General features: G+C 55.0%; 2 protein-coding genes across 8 annotated transcripts in view; one reads left to right on the top strand and one right to left on the bottom strand.

The window, feature by feature from the left end:
• BTBD10 (BTB domain containing 10) overlaps window positions 1-14,554 on the top strand; it is a 65,029-nt gene extending 50,475 nt beyond the window's left edge. For 4 of the 5 annotated variants that reach the window (XM_039911463.1, XM_039911462.1, XM_039911461.1 and 1 more), the window contains 6 exons: window positions 3,404-3,692; window positions 7,575-7,677; window positions 8,758-8,878; window positions 10,854-11,051; window positions 12,280-12,390; window positions 13,347-14,554. In XM_039911463.1, the coding sequence (XP_039767397.1) occupies window positions 3,404-3,692; window positions 7,575-7,677; window positions 8,758-8,878; window positions 10,854-11,051; window positions 12,280-12,390; window positions 13,347-13,654 (1,130 nt within the window). In that variant the 3' untranslated portion in view covers window positions 13,655-14,554. The remainder of the gene's footprint in view (window positions 1-3,403; window positions 3,693-7,574; window positions 7,678-8,757; window positions 8,879-10,853; window positions 11,052-12,279; window positions 12,391-13,346) is intronic. The other variant, XM_029060611.2, reaches the window with a different exon arrangement.
• A 3,906-nt stretch (window positions 14,555-18,460) lies between these two features.
• Window positions 18,461-26,945, bottom strand: part of ARNTL (aryl hydrocarbon receptor nuclear translocator like) — a 68,928-nt gene continuing 60,443 nt past the window's right edge. For all 3 annotated transcript variants that reach the window (XM_029061188.2, XM_029061190.2, XM_029061189.2), the window contains 7 exons: window positions 26,616-26,722; window positions 24,082-24,232; window positions 23,097-23,185; window positions 21,022-21,130; window positions 20,400-20,493; window positions 19,394-19,496; window positions 18,461-19,124 (listed from right to left, as the gene is read on the bottom strand). In XM_029061188.2, coding sequence (XP_028917021.1) covers window positions 18,967-19,124; window positions 19,394-19,496; window positions 20,400-20,493; window positions 21,022-21,130; window positions 23,097-23,185; window positions 24,082-24,232; window positions 26,616-26,722 — 811 coding nt within the window. In that variant the 3' untranslated portion in view covers window positions 18,461-18,966. The remainder of the gene's footprint in view (window positions 19,125-19,393; window positions 19,497-20,399; window positions 20,494-21,021; window positions 21,131-23,096; window positions 23,186-24,081; window positions 24,233-26,615; window positions 26,723-26,945) is intronic.

The raw sequence follows: 26,945 nt of genomic DNA, 5'->3' as shown, positions 1-26,945 counted from the left end.
CCGTCAGTCGATCGTATTTATTGAGTACACGCTGCGTGCAAAGCACTATACTAAGCGCCTGGAAGAGGACAAGATAATGGTACCTCCAGCACCTTCCGAGAAAGTCAGTCGTATTTATCGAGCGCTTACTGTGTGCAGAGCACTGTAATAAACACCTGGGAGAGGGCGATGCAACAACAGACAGACACATCCCCTTCCCACATCAGGCTTACAGTCTATATACAGGCGATAATGATGGCTGTGGTATTCATTCAGCGCTTACTATGTGCCCAGCACTGAACTAAGTGCTGGGGAAGGTACACGGTCATCAGGTCCTACATAGGAGGGAGAACAAGTAGTTACACGCCCCCCGCCCACCCCAATTTTGCAGATGAGAGAACTGAAGCACCGAGAAGTGAAGCGATTTTCCCAGGGTCACACAGTGGCGACAATTTGGCGGAACCCATATTAGAACCCGGTTCCCTGTGACTCCCTGTCTTAGGTTCTTGCCACCAGGCCAAGCTGCTTCCTCTTCCCAGAGTAGGGCTTTTCATTTTAACTGCCTCAAATAGCGTGTGGCCCGCTGAATTTTCACAGCGTCTAGCTTTGTAGAGTGAAATACTGATTTACTCCCGGGGTCCTCAGTATCAATTTGGGCTTGGCTTGCTGCTTCTTGCTTTCAAAGAACAGCTTCGAAGGCACCCAGAGGGGGCTCTTTAGACCTCTACCGGAGCCTGAAGCTGGCTTTAAGAGAGATTAGTCGAGTGCCTTTTAAGGCAGAAGAGAAAGATTATTTTATTCCCAAATACCGAACACTACTGTACTTTGTTAAAAAAAGAAAAAACAAAAAAAACCCATAATGGAATGTGTTTTTTTGGAGCGCAACTCGACAACACAGCTGAATAGATCAGCTTACTGGGAAGCAGCCTGGCCCTAGTGGAAAGAGCCCGGGACTGATAGTCAGGAGGACCTGGGTTCTAACCTTGGTTCCTCCCCTTGTCTGCTGCGTGACCTCGGGCAAGTCACTTCACGTGTCCGGTCCTCGGTTCCCTCCTCTTTAAAATGAGGATTAAAGCTGTGATCCCCATGTAGGACCTGGATTGGGTCCAATGTGATTAGCTGGTAGCTTTCCCCCAGCGCTTAGTACAGCGGTTCATCAGTCAAGCGTATTTTCTGAGCACTTCGGGCAGAGCACTTACTAAGCACTTGGAAGAATACAGTGCATTATAACATCCGCAGTCCCTGCCCAAGGCAAGTTGCAGCCTAGGGGCCTTTAACTTAGCATATAGTAAGCGCTTCACAGGCACCATAATGATAGACAAGGCTATGTGGAAGGGGCTGGCCACTCAAAGGAGAGATCCCAAACTCCACCAAATTGAGCCAGCCTGAAGTTCCCTGTCCAGATCTAAAGTCTGGATGTCCTCCCTCCCTCCGGGGCCAACGTTCATTCCTTCATTCGGATGTATTTATTCTAGGCTGTAAGACCCTTTGTTGGGTAGGGATTGTCTCTATTTGTTGCCGAATTGAACATTCCAAGCACTTGTACAGTGCTCTGCACACAGTAAGCACTCAGTGAATACGATTCAATGAACGATGGACTGAGTGCTTACTGTGTGCAGAACACTGTACAAAGTGCTCGGGAGAGTACAGTACAACAGTAAACGGATACATTCCCTCCCATAATGAGTTTACAGTGTAGAGGGCGAGACAGATATTTACTTTGTCACAGATCTGCCAGTCAGTTGTGTTTATTGACCACTTACAGTGTGCAGAGCACTGTACTGAGCGCTTGGGAGAATACAGTAGACGATAGATTCCCTGCCTACAAAGAAACAATGGGAACGAAGGTTCCCTCTGAGCTGCTAGAATGAGATGAATGAATCTGGGAACCTCAAGCTTGGGTCCTGGGGGGCGGGATCCAACGGGGGTCCTGCTCTATTTGAGCGAATCCAAAATTCACACAGAACAGAGCGACCTTCCCAGTTTGTCCTCGGCCAAAATTGACAGATACCGCTACAAATGGGAATCCGTGAAGAAGAATGGTACCTGTTAAGCGCTTATTTTGAGCCAAGCACTATTTTAAGCACTGGGGTAGATACAGGTTAATCAGGCTGGGCACGGTGCCTGTTCTACCTGGGGTTCGCATTCCCCTTTTTCAGATGAGGTAACTGAGTCCCAGAGAAGTGAAGCGACATGCCCAAGGTCCCACAGCAGACAAGTGGCGGAGCCAGGATTAGAAGCCAGGTCCTTTGGACTCCCAGGCCCACGTTCTATCCACAAAGCCACGCCGCTCGGGTCCCTATAGAATGTGTGATTTTTGTCCAAGAAGGCGTCTTGCACTCCCCGTGTCCAGTCCCTTTAAAACTTCCAAATTATCAAACCAAAAATTTTTTTACTTGGCGAACTTTCCAAGCCTCCGAAACGGCAAGCCTCCACATGCAAATCGCTCCTTCCCTTCCCCCAACCCCCCCCTTTTTTGTTATGTTTTCCACGCACATGCTTTCTGTCAGTGTGGCGAATCAGGAGTGTACCCTGCATCAAAATCAGCATGCCCAGGTGCCTGGAATTTGCAGGGGTGGAAATTTGATTGAAAACAAGAGCGGGTTGTGATCGGAAACCCTCCAGATCCCTTATCAAGTGGCCAGATTCGTGGACTCCAGACCCCGCTCGGTATCAGTCGATCAATAATATTTATTGAGCGCTTCCCATTTGCAAAGCCCCGTACTGAACACTTAGGAGAGTACAGTACAGTGAAGTGGATAGAGCACGGGCCTGGGAGTCAGAAGGACCTGGGTTCTAATCCTGGCTCCGCCACTTGAGTCAGTCGATCGTATTTATCAGAGCCCTGTGCTTGGAAGAGTACAATATAGCAGACGCATTCCCTGCCCACAATGAGCTTTTCATTCATTCAATAGTATTTATTGAGCACTTACTATGTGCAGAGCACTGTACTAAGCGCTTGGAATGAACAAGTCGGCAACAGAGACAGTCCCTGCCGTTCGATGGGCTTACAGTCTAATCGGGGGAGACGGTCTAGGGGGGAGACAGACGTAGTAGGTCTAAACTACAAACTCATCGTAGGCAGGGAATATGTCTTAAATTGTTAATATTAATGTCCGTGCCCCCCGCCACTTGTCTGCTGTATGACCTCGGGCAAGTCACGTCACTTCTCTGCCCCTCAGTTACCTCATCTGGAAAATGGGGGTTAAGACCGCCATGGACTGTGTCCTTACGTTGCATCTACCCCAGCCCTTAGAACAGTGCCTGGCACACAGTAAACATATAACAAAAACCATTAAAACAAAAAAAGAAGGTACACCCGAATGAGCGGCCACATTCCCTGCCCACAACCAGCCTGCAGTCTAGAGGGGGAATGTTGCGGACATCTGTTACGGCTCACCCGGGGTCGTGCGTCTTTCTGTGGCAGAGCGAGAGAAGGATCACAGCTCGTCCCGCCCCAGCAGCCCTCGGCCCCAAAAGGCGTCCCCGAGCGGTTCCAGTAGCAGCGTGGGGCTCAGCAGCCGCAACAGCAGCCAGTCGAGTTCGGACGGGGGCTGCAAGACGGCCGGGGAGCTGGTGTTCGTCTACGAGAACGCCAAGGAGGGGCCGCGGAGCGTCCGGACGTCCGAGCGCGTGACGCTCATCGTGGACAACACCAGATTCGTCGTCGACCCGTCCATCTTCACCGCACAGCCGAACACCATGTTGGGCAGGTGGGTGTGGCGCCCGAGGGAAGCGTCCGGACTCTGCCGCGGCCTCGTGCTGGCCTTGGGGGCAGCGGGGCTAGTGGATAGAGCACGGACCCGGGAGTTGGAAGGACTTTGGTTCCAGTCCCGGCTCCGCCACTTGGCTGCTGTGTGAAGACAGTAATAATAATGGGACTTGTTAAGCGCTTAGTATGTGCCAAGGACTGTTCTAAGCGCTGGGGTAGATAAAGGTTAATGAGGGTGAACGTAGTTCCTGTCCCTCATGGGGCTCTCAGACTCTTAATCCCCCTCTTACTCATGAGATCACTGAGGCCTGGAGAAGTGAAGTGACTTGGCCAAGGTCACACAGATGACATGAGGCAGAGCCAAGATCAAATCCCTGGTCCTTCTAACTCACAGGGCCGCACTCTATCCACTAAGCCGTGCTGCTTCTCTGAGCCTCGATTCCCCGGTCTGGAAAATGGAGATTAAGACTGTGAGCCATATGTGGGACATGGACTGTGTCCATCCCGATTAGTTTGTATCTGCCCCAGTGCTTAGTATAGTGCCTAGCATATAGTCAACTCTTAACAAATGCCATTCAAAAAAATAAGGGAATCCAACTCATCCTTGGTTTTAACCTTCTGGAGCTAGTCTAGAATTGGCTGGAATTGTGGAATTGTAATTGTAGAATTATTGTGGAAGTCCAGCTTTCTTGTCCTGGCAACGTTTCCTATGCCACTCCCGTTTAGGAACTCTATTCATCATCTCTGACCTCTTTAATCAAGCAGAGGTATTTATTGAGTGCTTACTGTGTGCAGAGCACTGTACTAAACGCCTGGGAGAGTACAGTACAGCAGACTCAAACACATTCCCTGCCTATAACCAGCTCACAGACTTAATAAGATGTTCGTTCATGGAGCTAGATCTCCCAACTCGATTATAGTGTACTCTCCCAAGTGCTTAGTCCAGTGTTCTGCACACAGTAAGCGCTCAACCACCACCCACTGAATGATGGATTGATCAGTCCATTCCCTGTTAGAAGGAGGCCCTCCTTTGTGTCTCTGTGGCGGTTTCTATCACAGGATGGTGGTGATGGTGGTGACTGAGAATGACTGGTGACTAGAGAGGCTAGGCTGACTGGATCCCAGGTACATTCTAAAACCACCTTCAGGTATGTTGTAAAACCAGCATCTCTAACCTCATTTACCCAGATGAGAAGGGTGGAGAATTGCGATGAAAGGAATGTGATAGAGCCGGGGGGATGGTGCATGTTTGTGGATTTCCCCGGAGCGGAAGCCAGCTGGGTAAGGTTGTCGCTATTGAAATCAGTCCCGGAAGGCAGGCAGTCATTACACTTGAGAAACGTCTAGAGGAGTGATGAGTTTTGTGCTTTCTCTCCCCTCCGTCTCCCCCTCCTTCCAACCGCTTTGCATCGAACTGGAAGCATCTGCCAACTTTTTCCTAATGGAGTAATTTTCGCATAGCTGCGGGTCTGCCCTTTCCGTAGGAAAATGGAGATGGAATAATTTCTGACCTCCCATTCTGCCCCATTGGGGGTGAGCTGTGATAGATACCCCTTCCTCTAAGAAAGTGCAGCATGCAGAAGCAGCATAGCCTAGTGGAAAGAGCACAGACCTGGGATTCAGAGGAACTGGGTTCTAATCCTGGCTCCAATAATAAATGCTTATTGGCATGTGGCAAGTCACTTAACTTCTCTGTGCCTCAGTTTTCTCAACTGTGAGGTGGAATTAAATACCTGTTCTCCCTCCTGCTTAGACTGTGAGCCCCTTGTGGGACAGGGACTGTATCCAAGCTGATAGCTTGTATCTGCTCCAGAACTTGATTCATAACTAACTAATAGCACATATCTACCATTCGTTTAAAAAAAAAAAATCATCTGGGCCCTAAAGAAAAATTCTGCAAATATTCAGTCTGGGCTTCAGAATTGAGCCAAATCCCCACATTGTTTCAAGTGGTTCATTGGTTTGTCCTAATGTCACCGATTCATGAATTAGAGAGAAATTGCGGTTCGTTTTGAGTTCTGAGGGACTTATCTCTCCACAAGCCCATTTTTTTCAAAAAAAAAAAAAAGATGTTACAGTTGTCCCTGGAACCGTCAAAGGACTCGGGTGGGTTTTGGAAACTGCCGAGTAAGAACCCTTGCTCTGAGGTAATCCCAGGCTTACAGTACAAGAAGAAAGCCTCCTTTCGTTTGTGGGGTCGAAAGTGTCCTCTGAGCTACTCCAGTATTCAACTTACAGTACTAGAGGACGGTTCCAATTTGGTAGAGGGGGAACACATCCTTTCCTGTTTCCGTTTCCACAAAAACTTGGCCAGTTGCTTCCTGTCCCAAGATAAGGGGAGGGATCTCAGCTTGAGGAAAGAACGAGCGAAAATGCATCCATTTGTGGCGTTTCTGGGGATGAAGTCGAAGCTGGAACGTTCCGGTTTCGGTAGCAGAGTTCTCCAGGCATCTCCCGGGCTAAAGTTGGCCCTTACTAACTCCTCGGGGTGAGGTTGGAGGCTCGGCTGGCTGGCGAGGAGGTGGCTATGCATATTTCCAAATGATTGTGGCTTTGAAAAAGACCTCATTTGGGCTACCAGAAAATGCCCGCTTACTGACCCTCGTTCTCGAGAATAGATAACGTTTCTTGAGAGGAGCCAGGAGTGGGCGGGGGTCGCTGCGAGGTAACTTCCCTGTGCCTCAGTTCCCTCGTTGTAAAATGGGGATGAAGACCGTGAGCCCCATGTGGGAGGTGGACTGTGTCTAACCTGATTAGCTCATATCTACCTCAGCCCTCAGTATTGTGCAGACTGAAAGCTTGTTGTGGACAGGGAATGTGTCTGTTTATTGTTGGACAGTACTCTCCCAAGGCAGTACGGTGCTCAGCACACAGTAAGCACTCAGTACATACAGTCGACTGACATAGTAAGTGCTAAACAAATACCATAATAGGATTTGGCTGTTCTTATTTTTCATTTGCTGGATATCTGACTTGAAATATCCCCCCCCACACCTGGCAACTGGAAGAGGCGTTGTCCGCTGGGAATGAAGCTGGCATTCATCAATTTCTAAATTGGGAAATGATTGGGTTGCTGGGAACAGAGTAGGGAAATAGTACTGTATTACTAGTAAACTACCTGGAAACAATTCAGAGGGAACCAGTGTTTTGGGTCCAGCACCTTCCACCAACCCTGTTCGAACCCTTGTGCTTTTTCTGCTTTTTTCTCTGTAGCTTTTTCTCTCCCGTTTGTGACTGAGACTTCTTGGACTCTGCCAGCATAGGAGTGGTGGGAGAGGATCTGTTTCTCAGCTGCCTCCCTCCTACTAGGATCTTCTTTCTTGGCTTTTCCAGATTCTTCCCCCGTCCCTAATCCACTGGTTTTGGAAACCCCCTGCCTGTGTGTGACATTTTGCTCATTCATTCATTCAGTGGTATTTATTGAGCACTTACCATGTGCAAAGCACTGTACTCAGTGCTTGGGAGAGTACACTAAAACAATAAACACATTCACTTGTCTGATATGTGACTTTGGGCAAGTCATTTAACTTTGTGCCTCAGTTACCTCATCTGTAGAATGGGGATTGAAGCTATGAGCCCACGGGGACAAGGGACTGTGTCCAACCCGATTTGTTTGTATCCGCTCCAGCGCTTAGGACAGTGCTTGGCACATAGTAAGTGCTTAGCAAATATCATTATTATTATTATTATTGGCCAGAATGAGTGGTAGTAAAGAAATATACTGCCATGTCAGCGTGTTCCACTTGAGCCAAAAAGATTTTTCTCTTAATTTGTAAATCGAAAACGAATTTCCCTGGTAGAGATGGAAGTGTGCTTATCATTTTTCGGGAGAGGGTGGCGCTAATATTTATTTATTTGTTCCTCCTTTCTTGACCCTTTCCAGGATGTTTGGATCAGGCCGAGAACACAACTTCACGCGTCCCAACGAGAAGGGGGAGTTTGAGGTGGCCGAGGGGATCAGCTCCACGGTTTTTCGGGCCATTCTGGTGAGTGGCCCCGGAAACACCCTCCCTACCCCCGTCCCCATCCCCAGTGACATTCTGCCAACTCAGGACATGGGAAGAAAGGAGATAGGGGCGAAGCCTCCGGGTGCTTCTTCTGGCAGCCTTTGCTTTCATATTGGAGACTCGAGCGGGAAGGAGTAGAAAATCCATCCAGTAGGTAAGAGTATGGGCCTAGGAGTCAGTAGGAGGTAGGTTCTAATCCCGGTTCCACCAGTTTTCTGCATGTGGGACCTTGGGTAAGTCATTTCACTTCTCTGGGCCTCATCTGTAAAATGGGGATAAGACCTGTGAGCTCCCCGTGGGACAGGGACTGTGTCCAACATGATTATCTTGTAACTGCCCCAGCGCTAGTACAGTTTTTTTTTTAAAAAAAAATCCTGACTCATAATGTCTGTCAAGTTACTGCTTTAGTCTTCTGTTTCATTTACCAGAAGAGCAATTGTAAGGTTGAGGGCCAACCTTTCTCCCCAGCAGAGATGAAGTGCGATTTTCAGGACATGTCCCGGGCACCCTCCTCTCTTAGCCCTGCAGGAGAGCCGGTAAACACACCCTGGGTAAGAGGAAGTAGGCCGCGATCGAGGCAGGGAAAGATTTTAGTTGGCAGAACCTTCACCGTCAGGGTGAGGCTACTCTGCGAGGCCATGAAGTTTCACCCCGGTCATCTGCAAGGATGAGGGAAAAAAGGGACAGGAACCTCCTGATCGGGGGCGGCGGAGGACCGGGCTCAACGATCTCCCACCAGTCCCGTTTGGAAAGGGCGGTTAGCTCAGCCCCCACGGGCGCTCGGCCTACTGGGACGAGATAAGCCTGGCTGGGAGCGGATCTTCCCCAGCCCCCTCCGATCGTCCCCCCTTTCCCCTCCTCTGCCACGGTCCCGACTAGGCCCGTGAAGCCTGAGGGAGGCGGCCGGGACGCAGCCGGCCAGAACTGGGGGGAGGGTCCAACAAGGCCTTCCTCCCCGCGCCCTTCTTTTTCCGGAGGACGAACTGCCACTCGCTCCCGCCGAGGTTTCCGACGTGAGATGGCGCTCAGCTTGGCTTCCCAACCCCCCGTCTCTTGCAGGACTACTACAAATCTGGAATAATCCGCTGCCCCGATGGGATATCTATTCCAGAGCTGAGAGAAGCGTGCGACTACCTCTGTATCTCCTTCGAATATAGTACCATTAAATGCAGAGATCTCAGTAAGTACGACCCTTCCGAGAAGCCTTTTCGAAAACCTAGTGGTAATGGGGCTGTGAAGTTTGGTGGAGAGTGGGAGGAGAGTCTTCAAACAACCAAAACCGAACAAAGAAACACGTAAAATATCTTGATTTTTTTGCAAATGGGGTGTTTTAAAAGTTCACGAAAGAGCACTGTAGTCTTAGATGGAAGCCCTAGAATCACCTGCGGTACTAAATAATTCACAGAAGAGCACTGTAGTCTTAGACAGAAGCTCTAGAATCACCTGCAGTGGTAAATTCCTCTGACAGTCAATCAGTGATATTCGAGCGCTTCCCGTGTGCGGAACCCCAAACCAAGTTTTTGGTAGAGTTCAGTACAACAGAATCATATACGTTCCTTGCCTGTGACGAGCTTCCAAGTAATGGGACCTTACCAGCGACTGACTTGAAAAGGCTCAGTTTAGACAGTCGTTCAACCTCTTGGGTGGGCTTAGCCGTTCACGTGTTCCACGTGGGGTTTTAACCTGAACTTTGCATGGAGGAAGATACCTTAAGCAAAACCGGTTTCTAGTGACTGAGGTGGTGGGGTCTTTTTAGAGCAAATCGAGTAGGGTGGCTATAGATCACTGTTAGAGAAGAATCAGCCCCGGGGCATTGTAGCAAGGAGCTCGAATGGGACAGCCAAGCTGGTCGAGGTGAGAGCGGGGAGAGGGAGGCTAGGGGGGTTGTTGGAGAGGCTTCAGTCTGGAAAGAGCAAGACAGAGGGGAGGGCAAACTGATGCTCCTGACTTTTTCCTGGCGCGTTCCCCGAGGCCCCTGATGGCGCGGGGCCAGTGTAAGGTGGTTGCCGATCAGAGACCGTGCTACCAGCCACTGAAAGCTCAAGGTGGGGAGTTGAAAGTGAGCAGCCAGGGCACTTGGTCTCTTAGAAGATGGGGTCTCGCTGCGTATGGAGTCCAGCCCCCTGCGGGGGCCGGGCGTACTGGTGGAGAACAGCAGGAAAGTCTAAAAAGGTAATAATAATGATGGTATTTGTTAAGCGCTTACTATGTGCCAAGCACTGTTCTCAGCGCTGAGGTAGATACAAGGTAATCAGGTTGTCCCACATGGGGCTCATAGTCTTAATCCCCATTTTACAGATGAGGTAACTGAAGCACAGAGAAGTTAAGTAGCTTGCCCGAGGTCACACAGGAGACAGGTGGCGGAGCCGGGATTAGACTCTACAATTTTTGACTCCCAAGCCCATGGTCTTTCCACTGAGCCACGGTGGTTAGGATCAATTTCTGGACCAGAGGGGAAAGGTCAGCAGTGTTGGCTCGTCCGTCCCCTGGCACCCTCCCGGGGTCCATCCCAGGGCGGATCTGGGTGACGGTGTTTATAGGGGCTTCCTCGCTCGCCGCTCGGGTCCATTTGATTCCCGTCCGGACCACCCTGAGGTGAAGCTTTATGGGCTCTTTATGCCACTTTGGTTTCTTTGTCCTAAACCGACCTGGTCCCGCTGGTTTTTTGAGGCCCTCACCCGGGGACCGGTGAAATCCCCTTTCCCTAGGTAACCCCTGTGGCAGGTGGGCCGTCTGCATGGGCAGAGGTGCAGAGTGACTGAAAGAGTGTGTGGGGGGGTGGCTGGGTGTGGGGGCGTCTGAGGGGGTGGCTGAAGGTGTCTGGGGGTGGCTGGGGGTGTAGGTATGGCAGGGGACCGGGAATAGGGGAGCCTCTAGTCCCAGGATGGCTGATGGTCACTGTCAGGGCAGCCTAGTGCTCTCCCCTGGGCTTCCTGCAGGAATTTCCCAGGAGTCTAAAGTCCAGATGCATTCCCTTCCTGCCCCGGGAGCTGCCCTTACCGTTCGGACGTGGGCGGGAGTGTGGCGGTGGGGGGTGCGGGCCGCCCGAGGTGACCGCGGGCGGCCAGGGAGGGAGCTCGTTCTGGGCCGGTGGTCCCCGGCGCCCTCCGTCCCACCGACCGTCCGTCCAGCCCCGGGTGCGGTTTGCCTTTCAGGCGCCCTGATGCACGAGCTGTCCAACGACGGGGCTCGCCGGCAGTTCGAGTTCTACCTGGAGGAGATGATTCTCCCCCTGATGGTGGCCAGCGCCCAGAGCGGCGAGAGGGAGTGCCACATCGTGGTGCTGACCGACGACGACGTGGTCGACTGGGACGAGGAATACCCCCCGCAGATGGGCGAGGAGTACTCACAGAGTACGTACATCTCGACCCCTCCCAGGGGCGCGCCCAGGGCGGGAGGCTCACTCTCTCCCTCTGCTCCTGTGGACGTGCGCACGCCTGTGTCTCTTTCCATCTCTGCATCTCTCTGTGAATCTGTTTCTGTGTTTGTCTCTGTGACTGTTTCTCTGTGTCTCTGGTCTCTATCACTGTTTTGACTTTCTGTGTCTGCCTGTGTGTCTCTGTGTCTCTGTGTTCTCTATGACCGTTTCTCTATGTGTCTCTATCTTTTTCCTTGGTACCTGTTATGCCTCACACTAGTGCTGTTAATTGTGTTCCTTGACCCCGGGTTGCCACTTTCTGCTTGAGGGGCCTAGTCCTCTGACAAAATAAGGCTAACTTGGCTCCAGCTCCAATGGGCAGAGGGCCGGAAGGGTCACTTCTGGCGACCCCACCTCCCACCGCACCCTTTCCCGGGCCCGCGGCTCCTCAGTGGTTGCCTCGCCGAGGAACCGGGAATGGGATTTTTCGAGAGCTCACGGGGGAATGAGCAGTTCGATCTCAATTAGGCTTCAGATTTTCATCTTTTTCAAAAAGACACAATGGGACTTTCCAAGGTCCAAAAGCAGTCAGCGTGGCCTGGCTTGGAAGAGAGCTTGGCGCGGTCTGTTTGGCCAAAAGGTTTGCGCTTCACTCTTCAAGGGGTCGGTCCACCAGGGAGGATGAGGAGCAGGAGGAGGAGGAAGGTGGTCTGCCCCTCTTTTCCCGCAGCCCCCAGCTCAGGGGAAGGCTGACCATAGTTGGCAGTAGGCTGCCTTGTCCCAACCACCGACCAGCGCGGCATGATGGGCTCCAGTTTGTTTAAAACCTTCTGAGAAATGGGACTGAGGCCTCAAACCCGCCCCACCCTTGCCAAAGTCAGCCCTCCTAGAGGCCGGGAGCCCCTCACCCCCGAAGACTCCCTGCTGGGCGGTTGGGGGGTCGGAAGCGCTGCATGCCAGCCTGTCCCAAAGGCAAAGAGGGACAGGTTCATCCTAGCAGTCGGTCGTGTTCCCAAGAAGCGGAATGATCCCCTGGAGGGCGGAGCCGCCCATGCCCCAGATGGACAGTCGTCCGCTCGCTCGCCCCAGCTGTTTCTCGTGGCGTTGGCCAGTGGCCCGTCCCCTCGGCTCTGCTGGTGGGGGCGGAGGGATGGGCGGAGGGGGTTCCTGCCGGAGCCCCCGCCGGGGAAACCAGCCGGTCCATTCTCTTCCCTCTTCCCCAGTTATCTACAGCACCAAGCTGTACAGGTTCTTCAAGTACATCGAAAATCGGGATGTGGCCAAGTCTGTCCTGAAGGAGCGTGGCCTGAAGAAGATCCGGCTGGGGATAGAAGGTAAGGACCACACAAACAAGCTTCCGGTTGAAACCAGTGGTCCAGCTTCCCGCGGGTGGAGAAAGTTACGGGCTGAGCCCAGTTCAGAGAAGCAGAACGGTGTAGTGGATAGAGCACGGGAGGGAAGGTCACGGGTTCTAATTCCAGCCCCACCACTTGTCTGCTGTGCGACGTCGGGCATGGCACTTCACTTCTCTGAGCCTCAGTTCCGTCATCTGGAGAACGGGGATTGAGACGGTGAGCCCCACGTGGGACAGGGATTGTGTCCAACCCAATTGGCTTGTGTCCACCTCAGTGCGTAGTACGGTGCCTGGCACTTAGTAAGCGCTTAACAAATGCCATTATTAATTATTATCGTTATTAGCGTTAAGCGCTTACTCTGTGCCAGGCACTATACTAAGCCCTGGGGTGGATCCAGGCTAATCGGGATGGACACAGTCTCTGTCCCACATGGGGCTCTTAGGCCCCATTTTCCAGATGAGGTCACTGAGGCCCAGAGAATAATAACGATGGTATTTGTTAAGCGCTTACTATGCACCAGACTGTTCTAAGCACTGGGGGAGATAGAAGGTTATCGGGTTGTCCCAGATGGAGCTCACGGTCTTACTCCCCATTTTACAGATGAGGTAACCGAGGCACAGAGAAGCGAAGTGCCTCGCCCCCCAGCAGACAAGTGGCGGAGCTCTGAGCCTCAGAAGGGGTTGGGGGTGGCCCGCAAACCTGGGTGGGACGGCCCTACCTTCGCCCCGGTGCCCGCCTGGGGTGGCGTTCTCTCTCGCTACGCCTCCGGCTCGGGTTTCAGCACCCGGACGCTAGGTCAGCGACTGGCGTCCGTCAGGCCTTGGGGCTCCCTCTAGTGGATTTAGGCGACTCCCCCCCCCCCCCGCCCCCAAAGCCCGGCCCGGAAGTGGGACGGGCCCCCACCTGACGATGCCCGCTCCTCCCGGCCTCCGCAGGCTACCCGACCTACAAAGAGAAGGTGAAGAAGCGACCGGGGGGCCGCCCGGAGGTGATCTACAACTACGTGCAGCGCCCCTTCATCCGCATGTCCTGGGAGAAGGAGGAGGGCAAGAGCCGCCACGTGGACTTCCAGTGCGTCAAGAGCAAGTCCATCACCAACCTGGCGGCCGCCGCCGCCGACATTCCCCAGGACCAGCTGGTGGTCCTGCACCCCGCGCCCCAGGTGGACGAGCTGGACAGCCTCCCCCCGCACCCCCCCGGCGGCCACGACGGCGAGCCCGACGGCCCGGGGCCCGCGCTCTGACCGGCCGGCCCGCCCGGCGGAGACCCCGTCTGCCCCCGGGGGGGCCGGCACCGCCCGGCGGGGAGGGGGCCGCGGCCGGGGAGAGCGCGGCCGGGTGGCCGGGGGCGTGGCGCCGGCCCCCCCGGGGGGGTCCCAGCTCCGTAAACGTGTCTGTCTACCGTAGGTTCGTGAAACCAGTCCTTCGTTTGCCCGGCTGTCCTCTTTCTCACACAGCCGGGTCCTTCCAGACACGGGGGTGCCCGGCGGCCGGCCGGCCTCCCTGCCCCTCCCCCCCCGGCCCCGGGGGGGGCCTCCCTCTCGTAGAAAACGCCGTCACCGAGCGGATCGGACGCGGGCCGGCCCCGAGCGTGGCGCTTTACCCGCGGTGGCGCGGCCGGTTCGGGAGAGGGCCGAAGCCGTCTCTCGGAGTCGCCGGGTCCGAGACGACGTGGGCGTCTGCGAGAGCCTCCCTCCCGCTCACACGTGCAAAACCGGGTTGGTGCCGGTCTGATCGGCTCCGGGCCCTTTAAGGATTTCTCACCCCCTCCCTCCCCCGCCACAACCACCTCCCCACCCCCTTCCCCACCCCTCGCCGATGAGCACAAAATGAGCATTTCCCCGTGGGCTCGCTGAACGAATAGGGTGGGATTCGGCCTCCTCCCGCCACCCGGGGGTCCGGGACGAGAGCGGTGTTTCACTCGGTCCCGGGACACGCGGAACGGGCCGGGGGCCCGACCCGAGATTTGAGGGGTGGGAGTAATGGGGAGGGTCAGACCCCACCCTTACCCTTGGGTCTGTTCAGTTATTTATTGACTCATTTTTCATAAGTGTCACGGGCTAGGAAAATGAAGTGTTTGCTCTCGTTTACTAAATGAATGTCAACTCGAGTTTTTCATTGAAATAAAAATTCCATTATTTTAAGGTGTGCGGTCAGCTTCCTGCCCTCTTCTGCCGCCCCGTCTTTTCCCCGGGGGATGGGTGTGCGGGAGGCGCCTGCGGGGCCCGCTTAGACGGCGGGTGTGTCCCTGTCAGATCTCTGCGTGTATCCGCGTGGCGTAGTGGATAGAGCACGGGTCTGGGAGTCAGGAGGTCGTGGGTTCTAATCCAGACTACTCCGCTTGTCTGCTGTGTGGCCTTGGGCAAGTCAGTTCACCTCTCTGAGCCTCAGATACCTCATCTGTAAAATGGGGATTGAGGCTGTGAGCCTCGTGTGGGACAGGGACTGCGTCCAACCCTTTTTGCTTCCAGTGCTTTGTACAGTGCCTGGCACACAGTAAGTACTTCACATATACTACAATTAGTAGTATTATAAAAGTTCACAGAATGTGTGGCACGGGGCTTGTGCCCAGAGCAGTTTGCTCCTCTGCTAATGGCTCTTCTATCTTTTCCTTTCTTTTTTCCTTTCTCTTTCCTTTTCTTTTTTTTCTTATTGTGTGCAGAGCACTGTACTAAGAACTTGGGAAAGAACAATTCAGCAATAAAGAGACAATCCCTGCCCACAGTGAGCTCACAGTCTTGGTGGGGGGAGACAGACATCAATGCAAATAAAATTACAGATATATATGTTGAAGTGATGTGGGGTTGGAAGATGGGGGGAAGGGGGGAGAGCAAAGGGAGCAAGACAGGCCTATGCAGAAGGGAGTGGGAGATGAGGAAAAGTGGGGCTTAACCTGGGAAGGCCTCTTGGAGGAGATGTCCCATCAATAAGGCCTTGAAGTGGGGGAGAACAATTGTCTGACGGATCTGAGGAGGGAAGGCGTTCCAGGCCAGAGGCAGGACGTGGGCCGGGGTCGGCGGCGAGACGGAGGCTGCGAGAAGGTTAGCACCAGAGGAGTGAAGTGTTCAGGCTTCGTTGTAGGAGGAGAGAAGGAGGTGAGGTAGGAGGAGGCAAGGTGGTGGACTGCTTTAAAGCTAAAGGTGAGATTTTGTTTGCTATGGAGGTGGATAGGCAATCCCTGGAGATTTTTGAAGTGTGGATGACACGTCCTGAACGTTTTTGTAGAAAGACGATCCGGTATCGACTGGAGTAGAGAGAGACAGGAGGCTCGGAGGTCGGCAAGGAGGCTGATGCAGTAATCCAGGCAGGATAGGATAAACAATTGGATTAACATGGTAGCGGTTTGAATGGAGAGGAAAGAGCGGATTTTAGTGGTTGTGAAGGTGGGACCGACAGGATTTGGTGATGGATTAAATATGTGGGTTGAATGACAGAGAGGAGGCAAAGGCAAGGATAACGCCAAGGTGACGGGCTTGTGAGACCGGAAGGATGGTGGTGTGGAAAGTGATGGGATGGGATGGGAAAGTCAGGACGAGGACAGGGTTTGGGTGGGAAGATAAGGAGCTCTGTTCTGGACATTTTAAGTTTGAGGTGACGGGAGGACATCCAAGTAGAGATGTCTTGAAGGCAGGAGGAGATGCGAGCCTGAAGAGAGGGAGAGAGATCGGGGGAGGAGATGTAGATTTGGGTATCATCTGCATAGAGATGGTAGTTGAAGCCATGGGAGCAAACAAGTTCTCCAAGGGAGTGGGTGTAGATGAAGAATAGAAAGGGACCAAGAACTGAACCTGGAGGGACCCCCGCCGTTAGGGGTTGGGGAGGAGCCTGCGAAGAAGACTGAGAACGAGCAGCCAGAGAGATGAGGAGAACCAGGAGAGGACAGTTTGGGAAGCCGAGGTTGGATAACGTTTCCAGGAGAAGGGGGTGGTCCACAGTGTCGAAGGCAACTGAGAGGTCGAGGATTAGGATGGAGTAGAAGTTCTTGGTTTTGGCAAGGAGATCATTGTTGACCTTTGAGAGGGTGGTTTCAGTGGAGTGAAGGCCCGGAAGCCAGATTGGAGGGGGTCCAGGAGAGAATCGAAGGAGAGGAATTTGAGACGGCGGGCGTAGACGACTCGCTTAAGGAGTTTGGAGAGGAATGGTAGGAGGAAGACGGGGCGATAACCGGAGGGAGTCGTGGGATCAAAGGAGGGTTTTTTGGGGATAGGGGAGACGGTGGTATGTTTGAAGGCAGTGGGGAAGAAGCCACTGGAGAGTGAACAGTTGAAGATGGCTGTTAGGGAAGGAAGGAGAGAAGGGGCAAGAGTTGCTGTACGGTGTGAAAGAATGGTGTCTGATGCGCATGTGGAGGGGTGGCATTTGAGAGGAAGCGGGAGACCTCCTCTAGACATACTTTCTCTGGCCAAGGCAGGTGACAGTGGCTCTCCCCTCTCCCCCAGCCACAAGTAAGTACCCGGCAGAGAGAAGCGTTTTCATCGTGGACCCCACCCCCAGCCGGCAGCAGGACCTGGGCAGGGCGGTGAAGGGAGAGCCTCGAGGCACCAGCGAGGCCGAGTGGATAAACCACGGGCCTGGGAGTCAGAAGGACCTGGGTTCTAATCCCAGCTCCGCCTCATGTCTGCTGTGTGACCTTGGGCAAGTCGCTTCTCTGGGCCTCAGTTTCCTCATCTGTAAAATGGGGATTCAGACTGTCAGCCCCACGTGGGACAGGGACTATCTCCAAACTGATTACCTCTTATCTACCCCGGCGCTTAGAGAATAAGCACTTAAGTACCGTTGTTATCATCGTGCCTCAAACGGGTCGGTTCAGGTTCTCCTCGACCCATCCGTTCCGTTTCCCAACTCATTGTGGGGCCCCACGGTTAGAGGGGTCCTCCGGGAGCGGGAGAGACGCGGGTTAGACGAGGAGGTCCAGGGGGTTCGGAGAGGTCCCGGCTGGTGAAGTCCGGCTCCCGGGCTTGCGTTCAATCGGTCGTGGGCCTGGGACTCGGGAGACCTGCCTGCCGGGGGGGCCTGGGGCAAATCAAAGACCCCACCCTGGGTCTCCTCTATTCCTCCACCTTTAAAAAGGAGGGAGCGACACCCGATTTCTTAGCAGTGGTCTGGTGGGGGGGCGCCGGGCCCGCAGCAGCGGCAGAATACCCAGCGCAAGGTGCCCACGCCGAGCCCCCCGTAAGTCCAGGACAGATGACCGGTCGTCTCTGGAACCGCTCAAGCGGAAGATTCCCGCAGCCCATTGTGGATTTCCAGGACCTCTCAAGGTAAGGGTTTCTGCGTGCTCTCTTTGAAAGGCGGAGGGCTCGGTCCCGTTTACGTCGGCATCAGAGGAACTTCCTTAGAGAAGTGTCCCCGCAAACAGAGCCTCTGAAGAAGGGGAGGAATCTGCTCATTTTGCAGGACTCTGATGGACCACCTATTAAAGGGAGGAGTCTGAGAAGCGTTTGGGAATTTGGATTTCTTTGGGGCAGGCAGCATGGCTTAGCGGATGGAAGCCGGGCCCGGGAATCAGAAGGACCTGGGTTCTAATCCCAGTTCTGCCATTTGTCTGCTGTGGTACCCCGGGCAAGTCACTTCACTTCAGTGCTCCTTAGATGCCTCGTCTGTAAAATGGGGTTGAAGCCTGTGAGCCCCTGTGGGACTTTGTGTCCCACCTGATTAGCTTGTATCTACCCCAGCTCTCAAACAGTGCCCAGCCTATAATAAGCGCACAATATATACTCACCCAAGTGCTCGGTACAGTGCTCTGCACATAGTAAGTGGTCGATAAACACAAAAAGGGAATCCACAAAGAGAATGCGGTGTGCGGGGTCATTCATTCACTCAGTTGTATTTATCAAGCGCTTACTGTGTGCAGAGCACTACTAAGCACTTGGAAGAATATGATACAACAACAGACACATTCCCTGCCCACAGCAAACTCACAGTCTGTCCCCTCCCTCCTTTAGGGACACCGCGGCTGGAGGCAGAGCTTTCCCCCCTCCCCACATTCTACCCCACCCCCCGCAGTTCATCGACCCCTGTCTGATAAAAGAGGCCAGGCCTGCTGCTGCTGCGTTTATACAACAAGGGCGACGTTTATTTTAAAAATATTCAACTGTCTAATACATTACACTTTTACCATATTTATAGGAAAGGGTTCTTACCGGAAAGAATAAACCGCTTTATGATACAGTCGGTATAAGAAATATCCATCCACCCGGGAACCTCTGTAGTGTAAAAACACCGGACGTCGGAAATGACCGCTGGCATAGAAAGGCGACCGCCGACGTCGCCGGGGCGCGGACGATCGAGCTTCCCGCGGACGGGATCCCTAAGGTCCGGAGGGCGGCAGCCCCCGGCCCCGCGGGGCTCGCTCGCCGAGGCTTCGGGGCTCGGAGCGGGCCGACCCCGGGGGCCCGTGGCTTCGTGATATGGCTTTTATGATGTCGGAACATAAAAGCGGCTCGCTCGCGATCCACTAAGCTTCACGGACGGGAAAAGTCCACCCACCGCTGAGGCGCTCGGCTGCCGGGGCTCGTGGCCGGCGGGTGGGGTGGCCGGGGCTGGGGGGGGCCGCTCACAGCGGCCACGGGAGGTCACTGAAGTCCACGGGGCCTCCGAGGCCTGCGTCGGCCTCCAGGAGGCTCATGATGACAGCCATGGCCGCCTCGTCGTTGCTCGGGCTGCTGGAGCCCTGCTCGTGGTCGATCATGTCTAGGCCTATGTGGTTCTCACCTGGGCCGGGTGACAGAGCGCGGCCGTCGGGGAGAGCCTGCCCCTCCGCACCTCTCCATCCCTCTCCACCCCGTCCTTCCCCCTCTGCGGGCTGGGGCTCGGTCTTCCCGGGGCCGGACTTGGGGGCAGTCGCGTGACCTCTCCTCCCGGGGCGTCCGGAAGGCCTTAAGGCCATCTCCCCAACTCCGAATCCACGCCAAGCGGGCTCCGAGAGGCCGCAGGTCCCATCCACCTCGATCCCGACGGGACGCGGCCCGTTGGTGGCTTACCGAGAATGGAAGAGCTGTCCGAGTAGGGGTAGCCGGAGTTGTCCGGGACCTGGCCGGCCAGGAGCCCGGCCGGGGGGATGTCCGGGGTGCCGCCGTTGAGAATCTACAAGTGGAAGGGGCAGGGGTGATGGCTGATCTGTTCCCCCGAGGGGCGGTTACCCCCTTCTCCGCCGCGGTGCAGCCTCAGGGAGGAGACTACCGCCCGCCTCTTCTGGACCCCTCTTCTCCTCCCAGGATCCACTCACTCTGCGCTCAGGGCCGGCGGCCGATGGTGCCGACCCCGTACCCACTCCGCTAATCGGGTCTGAGGCTGCTGTGGCTCCCCCACCTCCACTGTGGGGTGGGGGGAGGGGTGTGGCCCCCGTGGGGTCCCCTCCAGCCTGGCTCCAAGAAATCTGTCTCCTTCCCTTACTCCTTCCCTCCCTCTCCCTTCCCCATCTCTCTCTCCCCCCTTCCCCATTTCTCTTCCCTTCCTCATCTCTCTTTCTACTTCTCTCTCCCTCCTGCCCCAAATCTCTCTCCCTCCATTCCCAGCTCTCCCTATCCTTCCCCAGCTCTCTCCCTCTCTTCTTCCCTATCTCTCTCTCCCCCCTTCCCCATTTCTCTCCCCTTCCTCATCTCTTTCTCCTTCTCTGTCTCTCCTTCCCGAAATCTCTCTCCATCCATGTTCAGCTCTCCCTATCCTTCCCCAGCTCTCTCCCTCTCCCCTTCCCCATCTCTCACTCACTTTCCCCATCTCTCTGTCTTTCCCCGTTCCCTTCTCTCGGTCCCTGTAATCCCGCCCCAACCCAAGCGTTTTCTTCGGCCCTAACGTTTGCTTAGTTCTCTGTGAGCAGTAGGAAGCAACCCTGATCAGACTGTAAGCCCGTCAAAGGGCAGGGACCGTCTCTATCTGTTACCGATTTATACGTTCCAAGCTCTTAGTACAGTGCTCCGCACATAGTAAGCGTTCAATAAATACTAAATGAATGAACCCTGGCCCGAAAGTAGAGCTGGGCCGTCCCACCTTCTTGGCTCCGGGAGAAGCGGCGTCGGGGGGCGGGGTGCTGGTGATGTTCAGCGGGCTGGAGCCGCAGCTGGACGGCGAGGGCCCTCTTATCCTGCCCGGGGAGACGCACGGCCGTTAGGGGGGTGAGGAGAAGGGGTCCCGTCGGCCCTCTCGTTTCCCCCGTGGGGCCTGGGGACCACCCGCTCCCCTCTGCCCCAACCTGTTGCCCGCTGGAGGGCCTGGCTCCCTAGGCGGCTCGAGAGAGTCCAGTGCCTTGGGTGAGCACGCCCGGAGGGCCCACGGCTGCCGGCGCCCCGGCCCCAAGATGAACCCCGTGGGCAGGGGATGGAGGAAGGGGAAAGGAAGTTGGCCGTAGGGTGGCAGCAGCCCGCCCCGGAGCAAATACCCACTTCCTGGCTGCCGCTCCGGCTACTGAGCCGGAGGGCACGGAAGGGCCGGTTTTCACGTGGTCCGTTCCGGTGCCCCCGAGCAGTCAGCGGGTGGGGGTGATGAGCGCGGCCTGGGAGGGACGGGTCAGCTGGGCTGGCGCTCGGAACGGCGGGATCGGTCCAGCGCGTCCGCCTGCCCTCGGCGCCCCGTAGGGCGGGGCCGGGCCCGGTACGGGGGGTCCGCCACTCACCGGTGAATCTCCATGACCTCCTCGGCTATCATCCGGCCGATCTTGCCCGCTCCGGCTCGCGTCCCGCCGGGGATGCCGGGGACCGTGGGGTGGGGCCTCTTGGGGCCTCCTGGGAAGAAGGAGCAGCACCGGGGTGCAGAAAACCGTGTGGCGGGGAGCGCGATGCCCGACCTGCCCCAGGCGCACGCGTGTTTAACCTTTTCGAGGCAAGGCCCCGCCGCCGAGAAACGCCTGCCCACTCCAGCGGCTCTCTCCCTCTTCATCCGTGGTATTTATTGAGCGCTCACTCTGTGCGGAGCACTGTACTAAGTGCTCGGGAGAGTACGATACAAGAGTCGGCGGACACGTTCCCTGCCCGCAACGAGACCCTCTTCCTCAGCGGCTCTCCTCTCCCATCCCAGCTCACGCTCTCCATCCCTCTCAACGTAACTTTCTCCCTACCTCATTCTCAACTGGGGTCTTGGGCACGTCCTCCCTCCTGCTCAGATCCACCTCTTCACATCCACCAGGCCATAGCGCTCCCCCTCTTCCGAGCCTCCCCTGTAATCCCACCACTTCACTTTTCAAGTCATACCCTCCCAACTCCCACCTCAATGCTTGGGCACTTCAGCACTTTCGTACAGCACGGCCTAGTGGATAGAGCACAGGCCTGGGAGTCAGAAGGTCATGGGTGCTAATCCCGCCTCCACCATTTGTCTGCTGTGTGACCTTGGGTAAGTCACTTCACTTCTCTGGGCCTCAGTTCCCTCATCTGTAAAATGGGGATTGAGACTGTGAGTCCCACGTGGGACAGGGATACTGTGTCCAACCCGATTTGCTTGTACAGTGCCTGGCATATAGTAAGCACTTGACAAATGCCAGAATTATTATTATTATTCCCTACCACATGGGCACTTATTTTTTTCCCTGATCCATCCCTTCATCTCCTTTTGCCTTCTCTCTGGAAATGAGTTTGTGACTGTCTTCCCTGTTACACTAGAACATGGGTTCGAATCTCGGCTCTGCCATGTGTCAGCTGTGTGACTGTGGGCAAGTCATTTAGCTTCTCTGTGCCTCAGTTCCCTCATTTGTAAAATGGGGATTAAGACTGTGAGCCTCACGTGGGGCAACTTGATTCCCCTGTATCTACCCCAGCGCTTAGAACGGTGCTTTGCACATAGTAAGTGCTTAACAAATACCAACATTATTATTAGAAGCTCCCCGAGGGCAAGGATAATGTTTACTAACTCAGTTGTGCTCTCCCAAATGCCCTCTAGGCTGTAAGCCTGTGGTAGATAGGGAATGTGTCCACCAACTCTGTTATTTTGTACTCTCCCAAGTGCTTAGTACAGCGCTCTGCACATAGTAAGCGTTCGATAAAAACAACTGCTTGACTGCCTGTGCTCTCCCTCAAACAGCAGGTGCCCAATAGCCAGAGAAGCAGCATGGCCTAGTGGATAGAGCACAGGCCTGGGAAGTCCGCAGGACCTGGCTTCTGATCCCAGGTCTTCCACTTGTCTGCTGTGTGACCTTGGGTAAGTCATTTCACTTCTCTGTGCCTCACTGACCTCATCTGTAAAATGGGGATGAAGACTGTGAGCCCCACCTGGGACAGGGACTGTGTCCAACCCGATTTGCTTGTATCCACCCCAGCGCTTAGTACAGTGCTTGGCACACAGTTTAAGTGCTTTACAAATACTACAATGATTTTGACTGATTGGGGCCCACCCCCGAGGCTATGACAGGGTTGTTGGCCCCAAGGGGTCGGAGGGCTAACCTTGAGCCCTCGCCCGCTTCCCCAGAGGGAGGCAGAGAGTGCCGGAGGGGCCGGTGCCAGCTTCCTCGGCCTGGCCCACAAGCACCTGCTCAAGGTAGGACAACCCAGTGGCCCCCAGGACCACCACATCCTTGTGGGGCTTGCGATGTCTGCAAGCCACGGGGCCCACCAGAGCCACTGGGGGCTCAGGACCCTCAAGCGTTTTCGTCGGGGCGGGAGGAGAGCGGACCGGCCGGGCCAGGCAGGGCGCGGTGATCTCCCAGACGCCACCTGCCCCCGGGAGGCCCTGGAGAAGCAGGATGGCACGGCGGGCACTTACCTTCTCCGGCTGGCAGCGCGTTGTCCATGCTGTGAGGGGAGGCGGCGTGCTGGGCGAAGGCCGGGTCCCCGCTCTCCGCGACGGTGGCCCTGCCGAACACAGGGAAAGGAGAATCGGTGCCGTGCCTCGGGCGGGCAGCGTGGGGAGGGTGCGGGGCCCTGGCCAGGAGCGGGAGGGTTGGGTGGGGTCGGGCCGCCTCCCCCTGAGCTCTGCCAGCGGTGGTCACCCCCCCGTCATTAGGGGTTGCTGACCTCGGTGACTGCCGACAACAAGGAAAGACGCCCAGGCCCAGCTCGGCCTCAGCAAGGCCCGGACCCTAAGGGGTGGTCCCTCCACCATCTTCAACCTGCCTAAACCTAACCTCGGCCCTAAGCCCACCCACGCTACCTTCCTCTCCGCAGCCACGACTCCCTCCCCGGAACCACAACGAGGGAAACGCTGGGGCCTAGTGGAAAGAGCCCGGGCCTGGGAGTCGGAGGATCTGGGTTCTATCCCCAGCTCTGCCACTTGTCTGCTGGGTGACCGTGGACAAGTCACCTCTCTTCTCTGGGCCTCAGTTCCCTCATCTGAAAACCAGAGATTTAGACAGGGAGCCCTGTGTGGGGCGTGGACTATGTCCAAACTGATGATCTGGTATCTACCCCAGCGTTTAGTACAGTGCCTGGCACTTAGTATGCACTTTTCAGGTATCTTTAAAAAAAAAACAAAACAATCCAGGTGCCCCGCACCGCCCGGTTCGCCTCACAGAACTGGAAACCGAGCTGCTCCCTGTTGTTCTACCCGCTGGGTTGGAGCGATGCCTAACTCCAGCTTAGTCTCCCCTTCCCCAGCCGGTGACTGGGCTGCCCAGCAGAATTCCAGAGTTGGGAGGGGAGGGAGGAGCTGGACCCAAGTCCCAGGGCCCGCTGCTGCCCTCATCCCTCTCCATCTGGGCACCCAGCAGCACCCGAAATAACAAAAGCACGGAGCCCGGGGGGACACTTACGACACCACCGTGTTGGTGGAGACGATGTATTCCACGTCTTTGGTCCAGGGGTTCATGAAACTGAACCAGCGACTCCGCAGGGTGATGAAAGAACCGTCTTTGACTTTAAACTTGTAGCAGTCGGTCGTGATTTTTTCCCTCGTCTGGAGAACTGGACGAGCGAAAGGGACAGTGAACGCGGACGCTTCTCTCGGCCCCACGGGGCGGCTTGTGACGGGACGAGAACGGGAGAGGGGACACCGGCAGGCGGCTTATCTGACCTATTTTAACCTTATCTGAGGTCTACACTGAGAGGCGGCACAAGCGGATGCTGGGAGTTGGGGGACCCGAGTTCTAACGGTGGCTCCGCCGTTGGTCCGCTGTGGGACCTTGGGCAAGTCACTTCACTTCTCTGAGCCTCAGTTCCCTCGTCTGTAAAATGGGGATAAAGACTGTGAGCTGCGTGGCACAGGGACTGTGTCCAACCTGATTCGCTTGCTTCGACCCCAGCGCTCAACACAGTGCCTGGCACATAGTAAGAACTTAACAAATACCAAGAAAAAAAGTAGTCACAACCTGTCCCCTGTCCCCCTCGCCCTTAAGACCGTGAGCCTCGAGGGGGACAGGGACTGTGTCCAACCTGATTATCTTGTATTTGTCTACCCCAGCGCTTAGTACATCGTCGGGCAGTCAGCGTTTAACACATACCACAGTTATTGTGATGATTATATACACTTTGGGGGCAGAACTCAAAGTCAGACATTTAGATAAAACAGCATAAGGCTATCGAAAACTGAACACTGACAAGACTTTCAAATGAGAGAAACGGGTTTCAAAGACCCACAGTCCCCTGATCCACCTCTAAACCTGTGGGCCCAGAGACTCACAATAAGCCCTTACCAACATTTGGCCTAGAGGAAAGAGACCGGGCCTGGGACTTGGGGGAATCTGGGCTCTAATCCCAGCTCTACCACTTGCCCGCCACTTAACAAGCCACTTAACATCTCTGTGCCTCAGCTTTCCCATCTGTTCTCCCTCTGGGACCGTGAGCCCCATGTGGGACAGGGACCGTGTCAATCGGATTACCTCGTATCTGTCTGCCGCTCTCGCCCTCTGGGTTGTGAACTCGTTGAGGGCCTGGAACGCGTCTACCAAATCTGTTATATTGTACTCTCTCAAGCGCTTGGTATAGTGCTCTGCGCACAGTACGCGCTCGATAAATGCCATTAATTGATTGCCTTAGTTACTGGAATATAGTAAGTGCTTAATAAATACCAAAGCATTATTATTATTATCGCTATCTGTCTGACCTCGGAGAAACATTTCCATCAGAGAGCACGCTACAGGCCCAGTGGGGCAAAAGGGGTGGAAGTGGGGGATGATACTGGCTAGGCAGAGCGGAGCTGGTGGCCTAGCTAGGTGGTAGCCTAGCCTGTGGCCTGGCTAGCTGGTGGCCTAGCCGTTTGTCTAGCGAGTGGCACAGTTGACGGCCTAGCTAGCTTATGTCCTAGCTGGTGTCCTATCTCGTGTCCTAGCTCATGTTGTAGCTGGCAACCCAGCTGGTGCCCTAGCAGGAGACAAAGCTGGTGTCCTAGATGGTGGCCTGGTTGGCGGCCTCCGCAGCTCAGCTTTGGCTCGGGCCGGGCCAACGTCCACAGTCCCATTCCAGAGGCCTTGGACCTTCGTGCTCAGCAGGGCACCGGATTCTGGCCCAGAATGGGGTCAAAGGGATCAGCCTGTATCCACCTCTGGGCTGGCCTCCCAGCCTCCCGTCTCTCCCCACTCCAGTCCATATTTCACTCTGCTGCCCGGATTACTTTTCTACAAAAATGTTCAGATCACGTTTCCCTCCTCCTCAAGACCCTCCAGTGTCGCTCATCCACTTCCACATCAAACACACACTCACCATTGACTTTAAAGCACTCAATCACCCTGCCCCCTACTCCCTCACCTCGCTACTCTCCTACTACAACCCCGCCGAACAATTCACTCCTCTAATGCTGACCTACTCACTGTACCTCAATCTCCTCTATCTCACCACCGACCTCTCGCCCACATCCTGCCTCCGGCTCGGAACGCTCTCCCTCCCTCTTCTTATCCTACGGGCGATGGCTCTCTCTCCCCCTTCAAGGCCTTATCGAAGGCATATCTGTTCCAAGAGGCCTTTCCTGAATAAGCCCTCCTTTCCTCTTCTCCCATTCCTTTCTGCGTCGCCCTTGCGCTTGGATTTGCCCCTTTTATTCACTCCTTCCTCAGCCCCACGGCACTCATGTCCATATGTGTAATTTGTTCATTTAAATTAATGTCTGTCTCCCCTTCTGGACTGTATGCTTATTGTGGGCAGGGAATGTGCCTAAGGACTCTCTGTCAAGTATTTAGTACAGTGCTCCGTACACGGTAAGTGCTCGATAAATACGAGCGACGGATTGATTTCGATCGAGTTCCCCTTCGATCGTGATGGGCAAGGAACGTGGCTGCCGATTCTGTTGCAGTATACTCTCCCAAGCGCTCAGTAAAGTGCTCTGCGCACAGTTGATGGATTGATGCCATCTTACCTTGCCTGTGGCATTCTGCAAGGTGGCTTATGTCATCCTGGTGAAAATATTCATAACACGAAGTGCCTAGGAGCTCTTGCGGTAAATACGCCAGGATGGCTGTTGCCCTAGAAGGAGAACGTTTTCAAAAGACAAAAGGACAGACAGGTTACCGGATCAAACCTCCCTCCCCACTGAGGAGCGGACGGCGCTTGGACAAGTGAAGTTACCCCAGGCTGGTGGTGCGTCTTCCGAGACGGCTCGGTCTGTGGATCTCCTTCAGGGATTTGTAGTTTGAAATCATGACTTTATTTTATGGTATCTGTTAAGCGCTTACTGTGTCTCAGGCAC

This window comes from Ornithorhynchus anatinus, chromosome 3 (assembly GCF_004115215.2).
Source record: "Ornithorhynchus anatinus isolate Pmale09 chromosome 3, mOrnAna1.pri.v4, whole genome shotgun sequence".
Taxonomy (NCBI): domain Eukaryota; kingdom Metazoa; phylum Chordata; class Mammalia; order Monotremata; family Ornithorhynchidae; genus Ornithorhynchus; species Ornithorhynchus anatinus.
The sequence above is the reverse complement of the archived record's forward strand: the minus strand, read 5'-3'. Positions and strand labels throughout refer to the sequence as shown.